The 24,701-nt window shown below is 38.0% G+C and overlaps 1 protein-coding gene across 5 annotated transcripts in view; it reads left to right on the forward strand.

Annotated features, from left to right (window-relative positions):
* The window catches only part of GALNT18 (polypeptide N-acetylgalactosaminyltransferase 18), a 298,270-nt gene that overhangs the window by 170,031 nt on the left and 103,538 nt on the right, over positions 1-24,701 (forward strand). For all 5 annotated transcript variants that reach the window (XM_046941603.1, XM_046941602.1, XM_046941604.1 and 2 more), the window contains one exon: positions 21,543-21,735. In XM_046941603.1, the coding sequence (XP_046797559.1) occupies positions 21,543-21,735 (193 nt within the window). The remainder of the gene's footprint in view (positions 1-21,542; positions 21,736-24,701) is intronic.

Raw genomic sequence — 24,701 nt, forward strand, 5'->3', positions numbered from 1 at the left:
ATTTCAAGACCAGACACACGATGAGACAGTGAAAGAAAAGAACCATTAAAAGGTCAATGTAACAGTGGTAGGTGCACTAGAGAGCAATAGTTGTGAATAGATAGGCTTCTGGTGGAGGACTTAAAGTTCAGGTTAAAGCGCAAGGAAGTTTATTAACAAATTCTGCATCTGAAGTAGAACTGGAAGCTGCCGAGTAGCTGGAATAATTGTGGGAGGATGGGTCTGTAGTACCTGCGGAAGAGTGAGCATCCTAGTAACATATTCAGAGGTGGGAAGGAAAAGTAGAACAGGCAGAACTTTTCACTGAAATGTCTGAAGGACTGTAAAAGAAGCTTTTCTGCTCTTGGGAGGGAAACCTAATTGTTTCAGTGGAGCTCGCTTACTTATTACCATGTCATCTCTTTAGAACTGTATGAAGCATTTCCACAGTAGGTGTCAATTTTACGAATATAATATCCATCAAGTACAATTTTCAAGTCAGAATTGGGCAAGTGTAACTTAACAGTAATACTGTTTGGAAAGACTAATGATGAACTGGAGCATTAATGATCATGCAATAGAACAGAATAGTTCAGATGGAAGGGATCTTCAAAGATTGCCAGATGTGACTGGATGACCACTTCAGGTCTAACCAAAAGTTACAGGGTGTAATTGAACACTGACAGACATGGGGCACCAGCCACTTCTCCATTAAGCCTGTTAATGTCTTAATTGCGTGTGGAGAGCAGCATAGAGCTAAAGAGGTGTTTCCATTGTGCAAAGATGTTGTAAAAGAAACAAAACGTAACTACAGTTGCAAAGTGTGCTAATTAGTAAGCTGATGTATCAGTGTCGTCACCAAGTTGCTTAATATGGGAGGCCATTGTTTCAGAAGTTGCTTTATGAGCTCTTGAAAAGGGGTATAAATAGCATCATGATTCTCATGGAAAATGCTTTTAATACTTATTTTTATAGACCACTTTAATTTTTGTAAGGTACAGAATAGATAATTGCCTTAGAATAACTGCTAGAATCAAGTAATCCTTTCCTTTTATTCTGGGGAGTACTGTGCACCTCTGATGTCATAACCTTCCAGATAACTCTCTGGCTTGTACGTGTTTAGTATCTCTTGTAGCCACTGATGTAAAAATTGTCGTCAATAGTGTGTCACCAGAGAACATTCTTGACTTAAAAGCTGTTTTTCTGACTTACAATTTGGTTTTACTGCCTAGACTGACCTCATTAAGTAATGAGCTTGATAAATCTGGTGACTGTTAGGAATGCCAACTGCTTTCCTGAATTGAAGACAGAATTCTAAAACCTAATCTAAATTCTCAGTAATTTTCCATTGGCTTTTCTTGAAGTCTTCCATCTATGAAGGAGAGCAGGCTGATATTTAATTTTACAGAAAAAAGTAATGATTTTTCTATAAGCTTTCGAACTTTCATCCAAATAATCAATCCTAAGTATAAGCTAAGCGCTTGAATTGATGTATTTGCTTCGGTGAATTTTGACTGATTGGAAAAATGCTTCAGTTGCAGAAATGATAGAAATGCTCACTTACATCTTAACTATTCTATGGTACATTTTGTAAAACTTAGGTAGCAGTTTTCTTAAATATTAGAATACTGTATTGGATGATGTTACAGCTAATCAGATGAGCATTAGTGTTTAGTTAAATTGGTATATAGTAGGCCCCCAATATATATGTAGCCTCAAAAATGGAGATTTATTTATTTATTTATTTATTGAACAATAAAACCCAATATCTTCTTGTGGCTCTCATCCATTTCTAAGAGTCATTCTTACTGGTTGTATGGCTGTATAAGTAGCATATCATTTTATATATATTACTTGTACATCTACTAACTTAAGGTTAAAAATTACATTAAGTATTTAATATACATCTCTAAATTAAATTTCCATTTGAACATTTGATCTTACAAAAGAATCAATAGTACTGTGCTTCTGTATTATTCAAGTGTCATGAAAATAAAATGAAAGTATCTTGTCAATAAAAATTCAGAAAAGTTTTTATTGATCTGGCATAATAAGAACAGATTGTAACGCTTATATTCGCCTTTTTGAGATGTTGACTTTTCTCTTTGTCCCTAAAGAAAAATAATTTACAGAATCAGATATGAGACAAGTGCAGCATGTATGAAAAATGTATATTCTGGACAATATCTTCAGATTAGTGCCATTCATAAAAGTCAGTGGAAAAGAAAATCTTAAAGTATGAGTCTGATTTCTGCTGGACATACTTTCTCAATGAAAAGTTAACTGAAATGCTAGTGTTTAAATTCAAATGCTATGCTGTGATATTCTAAAACCAACAAATGTGCAGGTGTGTTTGACTGGAGCAGAGATGTAGGACTTGGGGAGTCTTAAGATATTTTCATATATGGTCTGCTTAACAGGCCAGTGAGCAAGCAAATCGCAGAGACCTTGTGACGTGTGAGCCTGCACTCCAGCAAGCAGCTGGTAATATTTGGCCTTCCAGCTTTGGTAATGTCACTTTCAGCGAAACAGATTTGCAGATAGTTATTAGACCATATTAGGTGCACAGATGGTTCACATACTTCTGAGCAAGGAAACAGAAAGAAAGGGAAAGGGGGAAAAAAGCATTAAAATGGGCTATAGTTAAGCAAAGAAGTACACATTTTGTGAGCATTAAAAGGTGCTGAAGAAATTTTTCTTTAAAGAAAGAATCTTGCCTGACCAAATGATCTATGTGTAACATGGTCTAAATTGAAAATTAGCCTTTTTACTTCATAACAGACTGTACTATTAGGTCTATTGGGAATGGATACACTCCTGTTAACACTTAAACATTTGCTGTTCAAAGAATCACATTTTTATCCAGCTCTAATACAATGAATATCTGACTCTGCATGTCTGTTCTGCTGAAATATTAAATATTCCTCATGTTCCATACTCTTTAATGTCTCAGAATCTAGTTATTCTCTGCATGAGCAAAACAAATCAACTGTTACTAGTTAAGGAAATAGAAGTGTATTAAACTTTTCCTTGTAATACAAATAGTATAAGAGACCAGGTGGCTTGGAAACTGTGACAAGCAAACATCTTCGGTATTAACTTGCTGTCGCAGACTGGATAGGTAATTGAAGATGTTGGAGATGCAAACTCTCTGATGTAGAGGAATTTGTGAAAAATGGCTGCTCTTAATGTCTTCACCAATGAGAAGAAATTTTGTTTGTTTGTTTTTTAAGGACATTTCAGTGATGGTTGGTACTGAGTAGCTCAAAAGTGTAATTTTATTTTAATATTGCTGGGAAAGTAGTACTGTATCCCTGTTTGGGGGAAGATGAGATCCACAGGGAGAACATTATGGTTTTTCTGTTAAGTGCTCAGTTGCACAAAGATAATAAAGGAATTATTTTAGGTAGAAAATTAAATCCTCTTCTGCCTTTATCACTGCTGAAAGATGCTATCAGGAGCAACAGAAGAAAATTTCCCTCAATGTAAATTTCCTGGCTACAGCATGCCAGAGATGTGCTCGTTGTTCTGGTCAGGTTGACTAATCTCTCTTTTTTTTTTTTTTCCTTCTGATCTGAGGCAACAAGCTATCTTGGGTGTAGCTTGTTGCATTGGACTCTAGGCAATTCTTTCATCTTTTGGAAAATGTTGGATATCTAAGTAACTTTGCACTCTCCATCTGCTGATAGGATAGAATAGAATAGTTCAGTTGGAAGGAATGGTCAAAGATCACCAACTGGCTGACCTCCATGCTGGGCAACACCAGTTCTCTCAGCCTCTCCTCACAGTATACACTTTCAGCCCTGTAACCACCTGTGGTGCCTCCTCTGGGTGCTTTCAAGGACTGACCTTCACCTCCGTTTTATATTCTTATATTTTAGGCTGCAATTCCTCACAGCATTTTAAAAACAGGCCTGTAACAATTATTATAGATGTCAGAAGGAACAGGAGAAAAACACCGAAATTGTGTTATGAACACAAAAGGAAAGTTCTACTTATAAGCGGTAAAATTAGCCTGAGGAATATGTGGGAAAATAACTAGCAAATCCTCCCTTGGCTGCAGATGGAGCTGAGGACATAAGTAAATTGAAATCTGATATCTGCGGTTCCATTTCTGAAAGCATGGGAGAACTGCAGAACCTGGTGATGGATGAAGCCGAAGAAGTGATGAAGGAAAAATAGGCATCTGTTGCTCCACAGCTGCTAGATCTTTGGCAGAGAAGTGCCTAAAAAAGTTTTATCAGAGCAAATGTTTACAGGGAGGAACAGAACCTTCTCCTGGACTGACATGAGTGCACCTGCAGAAAGGAGCTAGTAACAGTCAGAAGCACCCCTTTGCCGAACTTCTTAGCAGGCCACTATTCTGAAACTACAGTGGATGGCAGTGTAGGAGTTTCCTTGGTGCTGATTTCTACCTCTTTTTAGTAGTATTTGGGTAAGCGTTGATTGGCCCTGAATAGCATGCCAAAGGCCTTCCTGTCTGGGAGCCTTAAGCTGCTAAGAAGGAGATGTGCTTTTAATTTTATTTTATTTATCATAAGATGTAAAAGTGGTCTTGGAGTTAAATTTCTTGCTCTCTTGTATGCCTGCTAAACTTTTTCAGACAATGACTATGGAATAACTTTCGTTATAGGGCAGAGAAGCAACCTTGATGTAGTTTTTGATATTAAGATCACACTGAGAAAGTCTTGAGTGAACAGCATGGAGAGACAAATCCCACTTGTGTGCTTTAAAATCAGATACAAATATAAGCGGAGTGATAACTATCAGCTGTAGCTCTGATCAAGAGGAAAGCCATGCCTCTTCAGCAGGCTTACAGAATTATTCTCCCTAATGAAAAATGAAATTTCCAGAGTGAAAAACATGGCATAAGGAAACTTTCTAGCTCAATTTTGTAGGTGACTATTAGGACTAATGTGATGAGCCTCAGTTCTACTGCCAGACAAATCTCCTTCCAATTTCTAATTGCTTTAAATTATTCCTTTTACAGAGATTGTGCTTGGAAAACAACTGTGGTTAAAAAAACAAACAGCAACAAAAAGACTGGGTTAAGATTTCCCAGATTCCATTCTCCAAGTAAGAAATTATTTCTTAGCCATTGCCACAAGCTAAGATTTGTTTCCAGAATTCCTGGAGCCTTTAATTTATAATTGAACTGTACCAACTGCGTTCAAGCCCTGACACTTTATAAAACAGTTTTGTCCCAGGAGAAGATTAGTTGGAAATAAACTGTCATAAGTATTCGTTTTCTGTTAGAGAAAATTATATTCACTGTAGATGTGGAAAATCTTTTGGTTTACTGATGAATAACTATTCCAAAGTAACATCAAGTGTTCTCAGATCTCTTTGGAGTTAGCTGCTTCTAAAATTTCTTCCTTCCCTTCCTTCAGTTCATATCCTGCCTGTTTTGGTAAAATGATTTGGTTATTCTTTTTCAAATGGAGCTAAATTAGCCCATCCCGCCTTAGTGTTTAATTAGTAATTAACCTGCAAGCCCTGTAGATTTCAAACACCTGCTGAATAGGTGAAACAAAGGGGGGGGGGGAGGGGGAAGAGCAACCATTTTATTTCATTTTGGGTATAACTTGAGGATTCATGAAATCTGTTCTTAGGCATAAAAATTCCTAAAAGCAGTGTGCAAATTCACAATTAAATGTCTTACATTTCTCTGGTATTTTATCACAGTGTACCTGTGATATGTACTATCCTAGTAGTCTACTCGAAAAATAATGGTAACGAATAATAATAAGTGTTTTTTCCTCTAAAGATAATCAATGAATTTGTTTAAAATCCATTTTATTAAGTAATTTTGCTGATGCCTGCCAATATTCCTGTATAATTCTATTCAGAATAGCTAGGACTAGTAACTGCCTGTCTGAAATTACATGTGCTTCTGTGTTTAATACCCAGACTGTAGGGTTCAGGTCTGATTTTGCTCTCTTTTATAGTGGAATATAAGAATGAGTAGAAAAGATTCCTGAGAAATTTCATGAAATGTAACTGTGGCATCTCTTGGCAGCTTTCTGAATTTAACCAAATTCTACTGAGAATTCATCCTTTGATCAAGTATTTAAAATGTCCTTCTGGGTCTTTATCTGGAACGAATCAGTAGCAGGACTCGTGCTGTCATTAATTTAAGCAGGTCTGTGATAGGTCCCAGTACAGCTTTGATGTACTTTAACGTTGCATTATGCAGGAGAGAGAAGTAAACCTGGATGGTCTGTATCCTGCAGTGATGCCCGTACTGCATAAGACTGGATAAAGAGGAAGACCTTTTTCCAAATTGTTTAGAAAGGGATGTCATGATTAGGGGGCCATTTTAAGGTGAATGCATGGACGCACAGGAGAGTGCTCAGAGCTGTAACTTGCAAATGAAAAAATGTGCTTCCCTTCAACAGCAGGGATGTGTTTAATTTTTAGTGGAAATGATAGCAGAATCTGTCTTTCTGTAACAATCAGCACACATTTAAGAAGTTTCTGGCATGTTCTAAGCTTTTAGATCTCTTTCAACAATAATGGTCATGTCACAGCTCCTCTTTCGCCCCTTATAATGATCATTCATGACTTCCTAATTCCACCATTCCTAAAAATGCACAGTATCTTTTCTGAGGAACAAACATGCTGTGTTGTGAAGGTCAAGGCCTGATAGTATGAAACAGATAGAATTTTCTCATCAAATTGCTTAAGAAATAATTGATAATTGATTCTTGCTATTCAGCTGATTAATTATTATTTATTTTCCTGTTTTCCAAAGTAGGACCTGATTGTGGATGCAATATAAGACTATTTAAAACTGAAAAGATGGTGTGTTAAAGATCATACTCTTTAATGTGAAATGATACCCAGGGCCCAGTTCTTGCCTCATATTAAGGTCATCAAAGCCCATAGGCTGTTGTTTGCTCTGGTGGGTACTGAGGGCTTTGCTTTCCTCTCGTCTTGCACAACAAAAATGCTTATGGACTTCACACATATTGTTCCTTATTCATTACAGTCCAGTCTTTAAATGATGCTTACGGCCTTGGTATTGGAGGGCTTTGGGTTAATATCCCCCTTCTATCATTATTTAAAGACACATGTTGAATTTGGAATCTGTTAATTCAGCAAAAATCATAGTCTTGCCAATGGAGCTTAGCTGTGTGGAGCTGACATTGGTCAGCCGCTTCTTTTCATCGTGCAGCTGAGACAGAGGAAGAATAGAGTTGATGCAGCTTGAAATAAAAAGTATTTTAAGTTATTCGGATTTTGAAGTAGCAAAGGGAATGCAGAATGCTGTAAGTTCTAAAGCCATTTTGTCTGCAGTTCTTAATGTGTAAGAATAAAAAGCAATCAGCTATTTTTCCCAACTACTGATAGGATAGATTGTGCATAAAACTGAGAAGAATTAACAAAAAACAAACAAACAAAAAACCGCACATATGTGCTAGATATAACCTAGAAAATTCTCTTTACATTCTGTTTATGCCTATTATTAGTTGTCTATGTGACTTGATATCCTTTTGCCAACAGTGTTAGGGCAGTTACCAAATGTCTATTAAGCCTGAAGACTTCATTTGATAAAATTTTCTTCTTTTTTTTTTTTCAGTTAGAATTCATGTCATCTTGACAGCTTCAGTTACTGTTGCTATTAATATTCACACAAATTTTTTACTTGCTATCAAAGGTGACAGTGCTTTTAGTTTATTATTTGTGCTTTTCTGCAAAGAAGAGAAGTTGGACTTGGTAATCTCTTTCTATTGCATTTGCAATATTTGCTATTAGTTTGCAAAACTTCAAAATGCACTTATTCTGTGATACTACGTTTCTGTATGTTGAGTGCTTTAAACATGAAGTAAGCAATAGCAAATGTGGTGGGGAGATACTTTCCCAGATGTGCACACTGATACTTCTTCAAAACTATCCTGTTCAGAATTCTTCAGGCTACATCTAAAACTGAAGCTCACCTCTGTCTCGTGTGCTATCTTATCAAAAATCATGGAACTGTGAGCTAACCACAAGCAGATTACATTTTACCTGCAAGTGTTTGCAAAGTACTTGTGAAATTGTGGCCTTGTCAAACACAGGCCTGCTTATCAACATAGCTGTTTCCTGAGATGCCGATGCTACACTTCAGTGGAAGTGATGAAACAGCTTACAGTGTTTATCATAATACAGAAAGCATACATGAAAAGGCTGTTTTGAGTGGGTGAGCTGCTTCTCTCTTTTAAGCGTTTGTGTTTATGAAGGGACCAAATTGAAATCCCTCAGAGGACTGAATGGAAGTTGGTGAAGGAGAACTAATCTAAGGAAGCTCAGTACAGCCCAGTAAGCAGAGAAAATCTCATTTTATGTGATTACTGAAAGAGGAAATCTATTTTTTGCCTTGAGTTGGGTGAATGTAGAAGGGAACTAGTTCCGTTTCCTCTTGTGGACTTTGCTTTTGGTGTGACCTCCCAGTTTTGTATAAAATTAAGAACTGTTTATACGACTCTAACTAGGATCACAGCCTGATGGCTTTTGGCAAAATGCAGTTTTCAAATAGTTAAGTGCTTTGGTGTTTACTTTAGGTGACACAGGCTTGGGTTTATGACATGAAGCATACGGAGCTTTTAAAGCCTCTCAGCTGTGCTGATGCAAACTCCACTAATCCCAAAGAAAAATGTTATCTGCTATTCATTAAATGCAGATGAGATTCCTTTTTTAGCAAGCACATAAACAGATGACTAAATTTAGGAACATGTGCAGTTGCAGTCATTATACATTTTGGATCTTTTTACCTCCCTGTCTGTACTGGAGCTCATGTTGCTATGTCTTTAAGAAGTCTCTTGCCCTAAGCCTCACTGTGGAATTTGGTTTATCTTGTTGACTTTGCAGAGTGCTTTATATATATATAGATAGATAGATATTGAGTTTATGTCTTCCTATCTTTTTGTTGCCAGATATATTTATACCCTTCAAGCTTGTTTTGTAAATCTCTCTGTACTTGTTAGGAACTGAGGTATGCAAATGCCTGGTTTATTCAAGTATTTTTTTTCAACAATGATGACAGGAGGAGGTAATGAACATGTATTGTCATTACTTACTAACTCCTGGAATGGCCAGATGTTTTCAAAAATGAACATGCTCTGGCTTGCCCTAGTGCATAAAGCAATCTACTGAGCATGGTATAGACAGCACAGGGTCTGGTGCCTGGAAAACCACCTCTCTCCATCCCGCCCCACTGATATGGCTACCACTATTTTTTTTTTCCCTGTCCACTCAGTCCTGGAAGTCCTGCTGGAACGCCCACATAAAACAATCTTTATACTTGTTGACCATTCTGCTATTAAGAATAAAATAACCTGCTTTCAAAAAATGTGGCTTTTTTGTATGGTGAAACAGAAGTTCCACAATGTACAGGAACATGACAGAGCAAGTTGGGAAAGACAAAATTATGTTCAGTGCCAGTTCCAGAAGGACTTCTGGTGTGTAGAGGTTTTGTTATGTTGGAATTTGCTCAGGGCATTACATGACCAACATGTCTTATTCTGATCAAACAACAAAAGAAAAATGTAAGGAATTTAATGGCACAGGAATTAAAGTTCTAATTCATACTGCAGACCTTGACACTGTGCTTGGATAATGAGATCGTTTAACTTAGAAGAAATAATTGTGTATTCTAAAGGTGAAGTATCTACAGAATGTAATGTCACCTTTGAATGAGATTGTTAGAAGGCTCTGACTGTTTCTCATTCATACCACTGGGACCACCGATGGTGTTTCCAATGTCTTCTGTGACAGCAGAGAATGCCAAGGAGTGATAATCAGAAACTCTCACCCCCATGCTCTTTGAGGGGTCCTGTGGCAAAAATTGAATGCATTTTGAGCAAAAATCATTAAAGCTTTTGTCAAATGACCAGTACCGAGTTACCAGTCTTCCAAGTCTTTCTCAGGAATGTTTGATTAATCCTATCAAACTCCATTTTCAACTCACCGAGTCATGGAATATACTGAGTTGGAAGAGGCTCACAAGGACCGTCGAGTCCAACCCCTGGCTCCACACAGGGCCTCACAAAACCAAAACTCAGCTTCTTAAAGCACTGTAAAAATGCTCCTTGAAGTTGGGCAGCTCAGTGCCGTGACCACTGCCCTGGGGTAACTGTTCCAGGGCCCAACCACCTTTTGGTGAAGAACCTTTGCCAAACACCAAGTCTGACCCTCTCCTGACACAGTTCTGTGCCATTTCCTCAGGCCCTGTCTCTGTCACCAGAGAGATGGGATCAGCGCTGCCCCTCTGCTCCCTGTGAGGAGCTGCAGCCGCCATGACGCCTCCCCTCAGCCTGCTCTGCTCTGGGCTAAGGAAATCGAGGGACCTCAGCTGCTCCTCATACATCCTGTCCTCTAGACCCTTCGCCATCTTTGTAGCCCTCCCTTTGATGCTGATAGTTTTGTGTCTATGCTAAATTGTGGTGCCACAAAGTACACCCAGTATTTGGAGGTGAGACTGCACCAGAGCAGAGGGCGGGAAAACCCTTTCCCTCACCCAGTGGCAGTGATGGTTCTGATGCACCCCAGGGCACAGCTGGCTTTGCTATGCCTCAGGTGAGGTAATACTCTGAGGTAAATTCCTGAATTTAAAACGGAACAAAACCTTCTAATAAAATGCAATGTTTTACATCAATTTACAAATAAAAATGTTTTTTAATGGATTAGTGTTATTGCGTAATAATGGGGCCTTCCATTAGTGACTTCCTGTGTTTCCATTTTCTTCAATGGTAATAAGCAAGGAAAGCCATTTTTTCAGAAATTCAGTTTTATTACTGAATATTTTTTTCTCAGCAGTCTCTGTTTCTTGCCCTTGTCTGTTTCTTGATTGCGAACTGGTCTCTCATGTACAGATTTCTCTTATCTCCTGCTCTTACCTGGAAGAAATACACCATGTAACCAGCCTAATGACAAACCAGTGAGTAAGCATAAGCTTGTGTACGTGGAAGTGGTTTGTTTATGCCCTGCTGAAGAAGCCTAAGTAACTGCTTAGGTTACTGTAGTGAATAGAGCTACCAGCTCATGGCAGTTGCAGTGCATTTTGTAATGCTGAGATCTGTGTATCAGATGCAGAAATAAGGTCTCCAACTCAAAACAAATAGTTTTTAAGGCAGTTTTTGGCAGATTTTTTTTTTGAATGATAGTCTAATGATACAATAAATTGTTGTGTCTGTCTACAGGTTAGGTTTGAATTAGTGCTTTAAGTGTGGAATTCTTTGAAATGAGAAAAATACTTCTGCAGTTTAAGGCTTATTTTTTTATACTAAAGACAAAAGTATTTCCTTAAGAAACAATCCTTTGACTGCCCTTTAACTTAAATGCCAGTAATTGATCAATTAGATGTTACTTTTCTGAATCTGTGGTTTGTTGTTTTTTTTTTAACCTTGTCTTCCAAATATGAGAAGTACTGAGAGAGATTGCTTTGTACAGTCTTAAGGGTGTATTTCAGAAAGTCTGAATGTTTGGAATTTAGTACTTCAATATCTTTATAACATATGTTTTGAAGATCAGCATTTAACTATTTGAGAAGACAGAAATTTTGCCTGTGAAAGTATTAAGGGATGCAGAATGTCTTAAAAGCGTAGTACTGGTGCATGTTTGAGAATTGTTTGTATTCATCTGGTAAGCATTATCTGAGGAAATTGATTTTGCTACAGAATATGTATTTCCATTGATAATCTTTTTACAGTGTCAAAAATGTATGCACTATTTTCAGGTTTCCCAGGGTTTTATAACTATGTTAACTTGACCAGAAAGATACAGGGGTCTGTCTAGCCTGATTCATCTTCTAGCACATATTTCATGACATAATTATGTCTAGAGGGCACTGGTAGTGAGAAGTTAGCTAGTGGAAACAACAACATCTAGGATTTGCAGTGTTTTCAGGTCAGAATAGGCTAATTCTAGTGTATACAGGAGGAATATAGAGCCCTTAACAATATCTTTTTCCTATAAAGTATTTGTTTGCACACACAGTGTAATACAGTGTTTGCTTGGTGATATCATGATGGTTTTATTTTTCTCCTGTATGTTTTCTTACCCTTAGGAAATAACCACTGTAATAAAATTTACTGTATAATTCAGTAATTTTCAGAAGTTTGTTACTTACAGTTCTGAGAGCTCTTGAACAATTCTTAGTAAGTCTTAAAGGCTTCAGATTTCTCTTTAAAAGATAGATTTTCTTGATCCTTACACTGACCTCTAGCGGTTAGTGTGTTTTGAGAGTCATCTTCAAACGTCCTTCTCCAATGTAAAGTAACTTTTGTACAGTAACTTTTTAGGAACTGTTAGGTTAACAAAGACAGGCAAGTCAGGAGAAATCCAATTTCTCCACGCTAATGTCTGCCCTCCCTGGGTAAGCACTCACATGTACTATATAGAACATACAGAGCTTTTGTACTAAAAGGCAAACATCCAAGTTGTCAAAATGTGAAAGCTGCCTGCTGTTTGCAGCCTGACATCTCCACCACTTATCTTCAGCATGTGAGCTGCCTTCTGACATTTTTCTGTACTGGGTCCTACATTTCTGTGAAGCCTGTCTCATTCAGAGATCCTTTGTTTTACCATGATAGTGAATTGAGAGCTGAGAACGGAAGAGCAAACTTCTGTTTTCTATTTATGTGGTTGGACTCCTGGACACTATATTTTAAGCAAGTTGGGGGGGAAAAAAATAGAGCTGAAGTTGAGAATGCATTCCCAGTTGCTCTCCATACAGTCTGTGGATACAAAAGTTAACATTAAAAACAGCTATGTGTAAGCTAAGGGCAAAATACTACTTTTTGTTAAGGCAGATTATGATATGTCATTAATAACTGCTTCTATTACTACTATTAAACTCTCAGTGGGATATGGTTCTGTTTGCTTGTTTCCAGTGTACCAAATTCATTTTGAAATTGGTTATTATTTCATGATTTTATTTATTAATCTTCAAGTGATTTTCCTTAGTTTGTCTGAGCTCCATCACTGTTAGAAACACAGATTTTGAGCACAAACTTTTTGCCTTTTGTCTCATTAGGGAAGGAAGGTCTGGCTGCCCCATGTCTCTAGGAATCAGTGCGGATGATTAAATCTCTAGACATAATAATCCTGTTTGTAGAATTCTGGCCTTGATTGTGCTCAGGTTTTCAGTGTTCAGAGATTAATTCGATGTCCCAGAATGTATATTGATTAAGCATTGCTTAAGGAATAAAGCTCAGATCATTGCAAAGTTTCTAATACAAATCTTGTTTGTAAGAGAAGAATTATGTAGATTAAGATACCTGTACACTTTCCCTGATTCAGATTCATTATTTTCTTGGAATTTATTTGCAGTTTGATTGCATGACGTGAAAAATTCTAGACCATATCCTATGAGTGCTGTAGCTTTAAGCTATGCCATGTTGGTCTGCTCCTGCTAGGAGAACTCAACAAAATCTGTTTTTGCAAAGAATGTGGGCAAGAAGATTTCTATATAATCCAAAACCATGTACAGGCAGAGGTTGGCTTTCCAGCTATGTGAGCCCAATGCAGTCTTCATATAGTCATGCTTCTTAGTTAACTTTCAGCGTTGTTGATTTTGAATTTTACATCTCCTTGTTTTTATTTTTCTTCTACAAATAATTTGAAATCAACAATCTACTTCCGACATTCTGGAATGTGCTAAATTACAAGGAGGGCTGCAGAGAGTATAACCACCTTGAGCAGATGGATTTTATTAGTCCTTTCTTAGGGACTGAAAACCAAAAGCAGAGCAGAGGGTCTTTTGTTCTCACTAGTGCAAAAGGGAATCTCTTATAAACTTAAGGTTTTTTTTTTTTTTTTTTCCAGGAACTTAGCTATTGTGAGCATGTGGATGTTTATTACCTTTTTAATTACATGCTAAAAATCAGCCCATATGAGGCGAAAGGCTGTGATGAAAATTCAGTCTCACTGCTGTATGTGCTGTCATTTAACATTTATTTTTAAAATCCTTTAAGCTCCATCTTGGTTGTGTTCTACTCATAGTATTATTATGGCTTCTTTACATGTTCTCAGGAAAGAATCTCCTGGTTTTTGTTGTTTTATTTCCATCTGTCCAGTGTTGACACTAACTACAGCGTGCTGGAATATGCAAAGATTAGATCTTGAGCTGAATCCTCCCAGGGTGGTTCTGTATTTTGTCTGTTTACTCTACTGGTTTGATTTAGATTACGGCTGCACTGCTCATACTCTGTATGGACAGACTCTCTGGCAGACTTGATGACTGTTAGACTTCTTGAGGAGCCCAGACAGCTTCAGTGTGACTTACTGAGCTGTAAGCAGCGGTAACAGAATTTAACCTACTTGGATATTTCATTTTTTTTTCCCTTAGATGCCCTTCCATTAAGGTCAGTTCATTGGGAACAAAGCTAGATTCTGACAAAAAGACTTAACTTGAATATTCAAAGCACTGAAATTCGCTTCTCTGCACAAAACGGTATTAATGTTGACACCTTGTCAGTAGCATTGTGTTTTTTGAAGGTAACAGTTGACACAAAATAACCTTTCTGAGGGAAGCTCTGTTACTGCAACTTTTTATCTTCTAAGTATGCTTTTCTCCATGCATCTCCCTGAGTTGCTGCAATTGCCTGTCAGGGTTTCCTTGCGCTGTGCATTCAAGGAGGTTAAGTTTTTATATCAGAGATATGTTAATCTGGTAAAGGATTTATAGCAGTGTCCCACATGGGATCAACCTTCCAAGACAGACATGTCAGAGTGAGATCTTGTTCTGTGTATCTGAATCAGTGCAAGTCTGGGATCCTTACCTGCCAGTGTTGGCTCTGGCCAGAGGGTATGGATTGGCTAATAGATGAATGGCAAATGAAGAGGAAAGAATGAAAGGGTCCGTCCTTCCACAGAAAGCTGAAATGCCAGTGCTTGCAGGAAATTGAATATAGATTTTCTGAGTGCTGGGAGCCAGGGTCTGAGGCCGTTAGGCCGCTGCACTTAAAATACTGGAACAGTTCCCAAAAGTACCAGCAGAGACAATCTCATACACTCTAAGAGACGATCTAATACACAGAATTGCTGTTGCTTCTTCATGATTGTTTCAAGGGTGTGAAGGCTGCTGAAACAGTGTAAGAAAGTCAGTTCCTTCAGTATCATCAAAACTGCCTTTCTGTTTCTTGAAAGCATTTGTGATTTTATCCCTTCCCAAAAGTCTAACTGCTGAACCTTCTGCCAATATCCCGACATAATTTCTAACTTATTTTTCTATTGTGAGCAACCTATTATGCCTGAGCATGTGTAGCCTTGCTCAATTATTGATGCCTTCTGTAGGCCTTTACCTGACACGGGTATCTTGGTGGAACGAGACATTTTTGCTGATTTGCTGTCTGTCCCTTCTTGTTACTGGCACTTATTCAATTCAGGTAAAAGTTTATGTGGTACATTTTGAAAAACACTTCAGATACCATGGAAAGTGTTTTCACAGTGGCAGAGCCTTGATGTGAAGCTGTCGCTTCAGTGAGAAGACCTGCTGTCAAGTGAGGAATAGAACCAAAACTAGTCTCACAGACTGGTAAGAAAAAGCGTGTTTGAATCTTTGTAATGATTGTGGCAGCCCTTTTCTGGTTTGAACAGGTTTACAATTCAGAGAAAGAATCATTATAACCTTTCCTAGGAAAATAAGTTGAAATCTGAATGCCGTTGGAAACAATGAATATTTCTTAATGAACTTTAGAATTTATTACTGGGATAGAGGCAATTCATTTGGTCGTTGCTATAGTGTGTGGCATTACACTAGACTTAGTTGTCTTTAAGGATGGAAGTTTCTCTCACCATTTTCTGTTGTCTGTTTTATCTAGGTTCTTCAAAGCTTTGCCGTGGTAGAAATTGATAGTAATAGATAAGAATACTTTTGTATAGTGAAAATTCACAGAGAGAAGTAATGAAAAATATATTGCCACAGGGACACAATGTGGCACTGGTCATTAACTGGAGAAAACTGAAGCAATGTACAACTTAGGAAGAGAAATAAGAGAAAAATAAAGAGTAAAATAAGTTTATTACTGGCAAGAATCGATGGTCCAAATTATGCAACGTAGAGAAGGATAAAGCACATTCAGTGTATGGACATAGGATGTAATGAACTCCTATTGTTCAGGGCTGTCTTTATGACGTCTCCTGTAAACCAAGTAGCTGATAATTGCAAATGCATTTTGGACACTTGATATATTTTAAAGGTTAAAGGCTTCCACAGATAGATAATACAAAAAGCCATAGTGACAATTACAGGTTTAGATGCTATGTTGCCTTAAAAATTATTCCTTGTAGATGTTTTACTATCAATTGTGCCTTACTTACCACTGAAATTAGACAAGCTTATAAATATCCTTTACCTATTTAATATTCTCATCCTAGGTGTTAATGTGATTACATAGCATATTATTAACTAATCAGTTAAGGCCATCAGAAATTTGAAGCAGTCACTGGAGTTCTGATCATTCTTCTTAGATCTTGATAAGGAAGCATGAATGGGCAGGATGAGCATCCCCAGGGCAGATATTCAGGAAATAGGTTGATGTGACATAACATAAGACTGGTAACAAAACTAAAGACAGTCTTTGAAGGAAAGTCGCTGATAAATCTTTGCATAACTGATGCATCAGTGCTGCTAGAGATGTTGTTTATGATTCTCAGAGTAATGTATGCATTTGTTAGTAGAAAAAAATCACACGTAATTAAATAATTTCATTATACAAATGGTTGTTAAATAATTACACTTTGCCAAGATGGTTAAAAACTACTACCGTTACTGCTGGGTGCAGTAATTTTCGTTTCTTTCCTTTGACGACTTAAGAATGCTGCTGCAACTTAAGTGGTTTTCCTGGACCACTGTAGAAATAATCGTTTTTTTCACAGTGGGCAGAATGAATCCTGTGCCCTTATTAGTTGTTATCAAACGATGACATAAATGTACTTTGTAAATGCAAGAATGCTTATTCTGAATTCCGTGCTGTCTTATCAGATTGTATTGTCATACTGTAAGCTGCGTACTGATTGTATTCGTTGCCTTAAGAAAAGTGACACAGTCAAATGTGAGTTGAGAGAAACTAATAAACATGGATCATAAAGAAGTAAGGAAGAAAGGAATATACTAGAATATTATAGTAACTGAGATCAGTAAATTATACTCATAACTTTTGATGGAATAATGTCTGTTGCTGTTAACTCATTGCTTGTCTGCAGTTCCCTGATAAGGGATAGATATTTTATTTTCTGTTTGTTTGTTGTGTGGTTGTACAGCCTCTGAAGAAAACATTATTTTATTGCTAGTTAAGGTGAATGTATAGTTACTGACTTGGATATTGGAAAACAAAACCCACAACAACTTAAAACACTTGGGGGAAAATACCTCTTTTTTCCCCCTTTTCCCAGACTTTGCATCACTTAAGACTCCTCTCCAGCTCCTTTGTTACAGCTGCTGGTTATGCTCAATCCCTTCAGTGAGGCAAGAGATAGCACAGGAGGTCAGGTTCAGTGCACGGTCCTTGTTTTTCACTCTTTTCTTCCACTCCACCTTCCTTCCTACGTGTTTTCTGTGCTCTGTTGTGAGCTTATTCATGGTCTGCAGATTCTGTGGGGATGTATCTGCTCCACTATGGAGCAATTCCTAATTCTCTGACCTCAGTCGTGTCTCATTCCTTTGTTCTTTTTGTTGTTCTCTTGTACCCTTCTTCTCTCTTCCTCATTGTTTTCTGCCCTTTCTTAGATATGTGTTTGCAAAGGTGCTGTCAGCATCACTGATGGGCTTACCTTTGGCCAGTGGTGGATCTACTGTAGAGCCAAGAGTGTCTGGCACAGGGCAGCACCTGATCTCTTCCCACTCCTGCAGCCCCTGCCACCCAAACCTTGCTGTTCATACCCAACACAACAGAGTAATCTGTTAAAACTTAAAGTGTGGCTGTGTGTTTCATTATACACGTGCAAGGTAACACAAGCTTGCTCAAGCTTCAGTAAAAATAGGTTTTGTTACTAAGAGAGAATTGGTTTCACGTCCTATGCACCCTGGATTTCACCAGTATCTTCTGATTTCCTGTCTCTGACATCCCAGATGTACAGCCAACTGACATCTGAGTAAATTATTAAGTAAATCAATTTAGTGGCAAAGTGTCAGCCTGCTAAGAGTTATATCAGCTTTCTGTGTGTGTATACCACTCTTTGCATGATGTAGAAAGTCACTGTAGTGAAGACCTTATGTTAACGTGTACAGAAATGTGCTGTGGATAGTAAGCTTTCTTCCCACAGGAGAAATGGGACTGATCTTTCCTTCTTAGTGATAGCTGAGCAGATAAATGTGCCTACCTTAGTATTGCTTCAGGCAGTACTACTTCCTGGCTCACCTTTGAGCCTTAGTTTCCCATGATCATTCTGCAATTGTAGAAGCAAGTGGTAAGAACTGCTTGGGAGACTGCAGGTCAAGTTCTGTTTTCAGAGAATAAGATGTAAAATACACTAGTGGAGTAGTCAAAAGGCAGCTAACGATCTTATAGTAATTGTTTTTATTTCTTGTGGTACACTGATTGAACGAACGCACTTCCCCAAGAGGTTTCAGTCAAAGAAAAGAAAGGCTTTGTCATCAGAAATGCCTGCTTAATTCCACTGTTTGAAGTTTTAATTTCAAGTTTCGGCAAGCATTTCTTTTTGGACCTTGTAAACAGCATCCATGGATTTCAGTTGCTTGAAAATCTTAGTCTTACGAATGCAACCTAGATTTTACTGTTTTATCAATCAGAGCAACAAGAGATTGATATGTCACTTGAGGAAATGCTCTTGGCCACAGAATTTGTAGATAAAAATGGAACAGATGCCTGTGTGAGAGTAATTCTGTGAATACAGTGATTCCCAAGATGGACACCCATGCATGGTTATTTGTTTATGACTATTAAATGTTTTGTTTCATAGAATCATATCATAGGATGGCTTCTGTTGGAGAGTACCTTACAGGTCATCTAGTTCCAACCCCTCCATGTCATGGGCAGTGTTGACAGCCACTAGATCAGGCTGCACAGGATCTCATCCAACCTGGCCTTAAAATGCCTCCAGGAATGTGACATCCACAAACTATCTGGGCAATCTTTTCCAGCATTTCACCATCCTCCAAATTAAAAATGTCTTCCTAAGATCTAACATAAATCTCCCCTCTTATAGTTTAAAGCCCTTCTTCTTTATCGTACAGCTATCGGACCATGTAAAAAGTCGGTCCACCTCCTGCTTATAAGCTCCCTTCAAGTACTGAAAGGCTGCAGTGAAGTCTCCTTGGAGCCTTTTCTTCTCTAAGCTAAACAAGCGCAAATCCCCCAACCTTTCTTCACAGGAGAGATGCTCCAGCCTTCTGATCATCTTTGTGGCCATCCTCTGGACCTCCTCCAACAGCTCTGCATCCTTCCTGCACTGGGGGCCCCAGACTTGGACACACTACTCTAGATAAGTCCTCGCAAGTGCAGAATAGAGGGGGACAATCCCCTCCCTCTTCCTGCTGCCATCCCTCTGATGCAGCCCAGAATACTGTTGGCCTTCTGAGCTGCAAGAACACGCTGCTGGCTCATGTCCAGCTTCTCACCCATCAGGACCCCCTTAAGTCCTTCTCCATATGACTGCTCTCAGTGAGTTCTTTTCCCTGTCTGTACTCACATCTGGGATCATCTCAACTGTTGCATTTGGCCCTCTTAAACCTCATTAGATTCTTGCATACCCACTTTGTTTATTGTCTGCCTTCTCAAATCAGTGTTATTTTGAAGTATCAGTGTCAGCATCCCAAAAACCCAGGTTGCTCATCCCACTTATTTGGAAAAGCTCATTATGTGGAATTTATATTTAGCAGTGTTTGTGTGACTGTAAATCTTTAAGTGTGATCGTATCTTGAATCCCATTTGCTCTGAAGACTGTGTTCCAATAGGAAACTTGGGTATGTGGTTAACCTGAGAAATGCTTGCATAGCACATTTTCTTGACTAGCATGTGTGCATATTCTCTTAAAAAAGTGCTGAACAACGTTGATTTCTACTGGCTGCACCTGATCCAAATATCTCTTATGATGTGAAGATAGTTTGAATTTACACAAGTAATCTTACAGGCTTTTTTGTGGAGGTCACTTAGTCGACAGATAGAGATAACTGCAGCTTTCTCCACTGCTGTGATTTTTGGATTTTTGGTATTTAAAACTATTCTGCCTTTCTTAAGTTAGGATCTTCCAAAAGTGATCTGAACTCACTGAGGTTTTTTTAATGTACTTTGCAGACTTGTAAAATCTCTACTCTGTGACATTTATCTATGTGGCAGCAGGGCTTGCCTCATTTGACAGAGGATTTAGCATGTCTTTGAAGAAGTGGAGTGGATTCTAGAATTCAGGCTGTAAGACAGTACTTTGTCATGTAAATAAACAGTACAAATTTACAAAGGTTGGAATCTAATGCAAGTGTCATTGGTTTCCTGTCAGAATTGTCAGAGGAAAATAACAAACATCTTGACTGAATCAAACAACGTAAGCTCAATTTTTGTTTTTCTGTTTTGGGTTTGTTTTAGTAAGGGATAGAAGAACGTGGTTCTTGGCATACTTGGAAAGTCACTACAATAGTGGTATGTACTGTTACTACACAAACTGTTTTCTTTAAATGTTGCTGTGTAGCTAGCTTAAGCCAGCTGTCAGGTCTGTAGGTGACTGTGGATGTGGAGGATGATGCTGTCCTGGCTCTCAACAGTGAAGTTTTTGCCTGTTGGAATATTGATAGTTAACTGAATGTTTACTTTTATTTTCTTAAGTTTGTGTGATCAGTTCTATTGAGTTGTGGTTTCTGAATGTAGCTCTTGTGAAATGAGAGTTTTTATTTAGTTGGGTAGTTGTTAGTGACTGTACAGACTATTCATAATTAGGATGTTCAGAAAATGATATTTTTATTTTGTAAGCCAGTATCTATGATGACAAATCAGAGTCAAGTTAGGCATTTGATATTCCTTGAACAGCGTACTGTTATAATAAAGTGTTTGCAGAGACAGGTGGTTCTCTAGTCTGATAGTGTGGTCACCTGAATATAGACTGAGGGGCTAGCTGGGTAGATGAGATGATGGTGCTACTGGTTGCTCTGAACAGACCTCTTGTGCAATTAGGTAGTGTTGTCTATCCTGTAATGTCTTTCCACATCCCCTTCAAAATTTCATCCTTTTCCTAGCATGGTAATTCTGCTTGAAATTAAATTGTCCATATTTGCATATTAAAAAAAAAAAGTATATAAATATATATATTCTTATTTTCTGATGAGAATCTTTTCGAAACTTCCTTCAGAGTTGTCAGTCCTGGCCTTCAGTTTTGTTGTGATGAGAAAGTTCTGTTAAAACCAATTCTATGTTTTGAATTTTTATATTTAAGGCCTCAGGTACTAATAGTTGTACTGACACAAGAAGCGTGTGAGGACGTGTTTTGTGAAGACTTACAGAATGTAATAAGCTGGAAGCATTTGCTATTTTGCCTCATGTTCGCCCTAAAGTTATGCCTTTTAAATTAATGTGCCCCAGAGCCTCTTGGGATGTAAGTCTAAAATTGTTTCTTTTTGTCTTTGTCTGTTGTAGAAGCTCCACCAAAACCGGAAGAAAATCCTGCTGAGGCATTCACTGACTCATCTCTCTTTGCTCACTGGGGCCAGGATCTCAGTCCAGAAAACAGACGTATTGCACTTAAACAGTTCCAGTATTATGGCTACAATGCATACCTGAGTGATCGCCTGCCACTGGACAGGCGCCTGCCTGACCTTAGACCTAACGGGTAAGTGTCATAGACAACCCGAGCGTTGTAGGTACTTGAATTCCACTCTGTTAGCCCAGCACTGTCTCATAAAAATCAGAAGTCAAATGAGACTTGTGAGCTCTAGTGGTGCAGTGTGCATTTTAGACAAACAGTGTGTACCGGCTGAAAGACCGTGGAGCTTCCAGCTTTCACTCAGCGCCACTTCTACTAGGAACTACTCATGTAAGGCAGCATCAATACATCCACTATTATTTCAGAATGTTTAGGTAAGATGGCTGGGGCCGTGTGAATGGACAGCCTTTCCTTTAATGCGTTTGAGTCCTGCTCTAGTAGGGCCATTCAGAGACAGTTAACACTCTACTGTTCTTCAGCCTTGGTGATACATCTTTCCCTTTCAACAGCCATAGCAGCTCTGGGGATGGGGAAGTGGGTGGAATGAAAACTGCTTTGTCTCAGATCATATAAAAAAAACAAAAGAAACAAACAGACAACAACAACAAAAACAAGCAAAAAAAAAGCAGAACAAAAACAATCAAACCTTAAAATAAATGGGATGGGCAGTTAATGAATTGAACCAGTAATCGAGATGTGCTTTTTAGCAACTTGTCAATCCCAAATGCAATCCAAATGTGATCTCATTAACTTCTTCTAAGCAAATATTTTAATAACTGAAGCAATAAGCAGCATATTTTACCATAAATCAAGTGATCTTAATGAAAAGAAAGATAGAAACACCATTCGAGGCAAGTTCACCAATTGTAAATACATCTATAGTATATATGATGGTATATCACATTTTAGACATATATGTGTTGTAAATTTGCCGAAATAGCAACCTTAAGGAAATGAATGTCCATGCAATAATATTTTTATTTTTATTTAAGAAATTTCTTATTGTCTGTAAGGACAGTAGTCTCTTTTTATTTTTTAATTGTAAGCTAATTTAGAGGAAATATAAATCTTCTGTAACTAACAAGATGCCAATGACAGAAGTGTGTCTGTTCTTAAATCTCTTTAGAACTGATTCTTCTGAATGATTTCAGTCTATATTTTTTATAATTGTGGATATAAAAAAAGACAGAGAAGTGAAAAGTTGATTTATCTGAAATAAATTTTGATTGGGATTTTAAAGGAAGTTCCAGTTTAAAATGAATCACTATCCTCATTTAGGTGAAAATTTTAATTCTTATTTAGCTATCTGCCAAAAACATGCTAGACAGTGCAGTATTTTTATAGACACATGCATACAAAATGACAGATTGGTAATAATAGCTTAGGAAGATTTTTCCCCTTAACCTTTATCACGGTTCAGAAATGAGTGGGTAATCTGACACTGAAAGGTAGCAAATTCTAGTATTGAGGGAAATGAAATGCATTGTCAGGTAGCGTGTCACTGTTTGTTGCATATATAGCAAGCACTCTGTGGAATACTGTGTTACTGGAAATTTTGAAAGTCAGGTTTCTGAAAAAAAGAATTCCCAGTTCTGATATGGAAATTCTCATTTGTATGAGAGCATGTAAATGACTATTTCAGGAAATCTCTTTCCTCATAAGAGTATATTCTTCACCACAACTATCTGTTGTTAGGATTTCTAGCACCTATTTTTAAAGGCAGTTACATTTGTCACTTCTAGAGACTGTATGGATGTATTAAAAATATTCTTGAGCTGATAGTAGACTCAAGCAGCATAGCATGAAAACCAAAGATACCTTGTTCTGAAGAGAGCACAGAGCAAGTAGCGTGGAGATGGAGTTAATCAACTTCCTGACTGAAAAGCAATAGAACACAGGTATCGCTGCATTGCTACAGTTGCTATTAGAGAAGTTTTCCTAGAAATCTCATCATCAGCCTGGCTTTAACAGGGCTTCTGCAATAGACAGTGTGGCATAAGAATCCCAGCAAAGGCTTGTAGGGAGTTGGCTGAAGGAAATGGAGTTCTTATGGATACATCCTGGCTCAGTTGTGCTCTATCATTTGTATTAATATCATACCACGTGAAGTATCAGCTGTTGGTAAGACAACAGAAATATAACTGGAGCGTAGTATAATTCTCATCTAATTGTCCTCTGTTGAGTCTGGACGAATAAAGTGATCTGCTGGGAGTGTGACCCTGAGTTGGCAGGCTAAGAACAAACAATTGTTCCTTTAGTCCCCAAATTTCTCATACTCAACTGCACCTTTGCTAATTGGGGTTGAAGAAGAAAGGTTATATTTATGAGAAACCTACAAAAACCTAAAGATGTCGAAATGCTTAGCTTCTTACAGGCTGTAAATCTAAGCAGAGCAGCCCACATAGCCTCCTCTTTTCTGCCTGCAGCTTTATGCTTGTGCATGACTTTGAGAAAAGAGCAGCATGAGGTCAGTATTTCACGTGAGTGACGTTCAGGTTCACTATCTCAGCCTTGAACGATGTATTTTTCTTCCATCCCAGGCTACTTGTGTTTATTTCCAAAGATCAGCTGGAAGGGCAAATGCAGTAGTTGCAACAACTGACTAAGTAGCCAACAACAGTATAAGCTGCACAAACAGCAGGTGAAACTGAGGAGGCAGCTACCTTGGTGACTTTTCTCAGCCATGTGTGTTTTGAGTCTTGGGTGTTTGTAGTGAAGAATATGACTCAGGATTGAATATTGAGGAAAAGACAAGCAGCAACAGAGAAATGAAGTGAGTTTCACTAAGGGAATCCCAGTTTGGACAGGGAAAGGCAGAGAGAGTAGTAGGACAAAGTGAGCACCAAGGGTCTGTGCTGTTTGCTGAGTCTGTGGTACTAGCTATGTGAGACTGTGCATCTGCACTGTACTCCTGAGGTCCCAAATTATCTGGATGTCACAATGTCCATGCTGTTTCAGCTTCTTATTCACCCAGATTAGGGAAATTGGACCTACATATCTTATTTTCTAGGTTGTTATTTCTTAGAAGTAAGCACCATAACTTTATTCAGCTTTCTCCTTAGTGTTAACGTTCATTTTAACAAGGCAACCTA

Source organism: Gallus gallus, chromosome 5, assembly GCF_016699485.2.
Source record: "Gallus gallus isolate bGalGal1 chromosome 5, bGalGal1.mat.broiler.GRCg7b, whole genome shotgun sequence".
In the NCBI taxonomy this organism is placed as follows: Eukaryota; Metazoa; Chordata; class Aves; order Galliformes; family Phasianidae; genus Gallus; species Gallus gallus.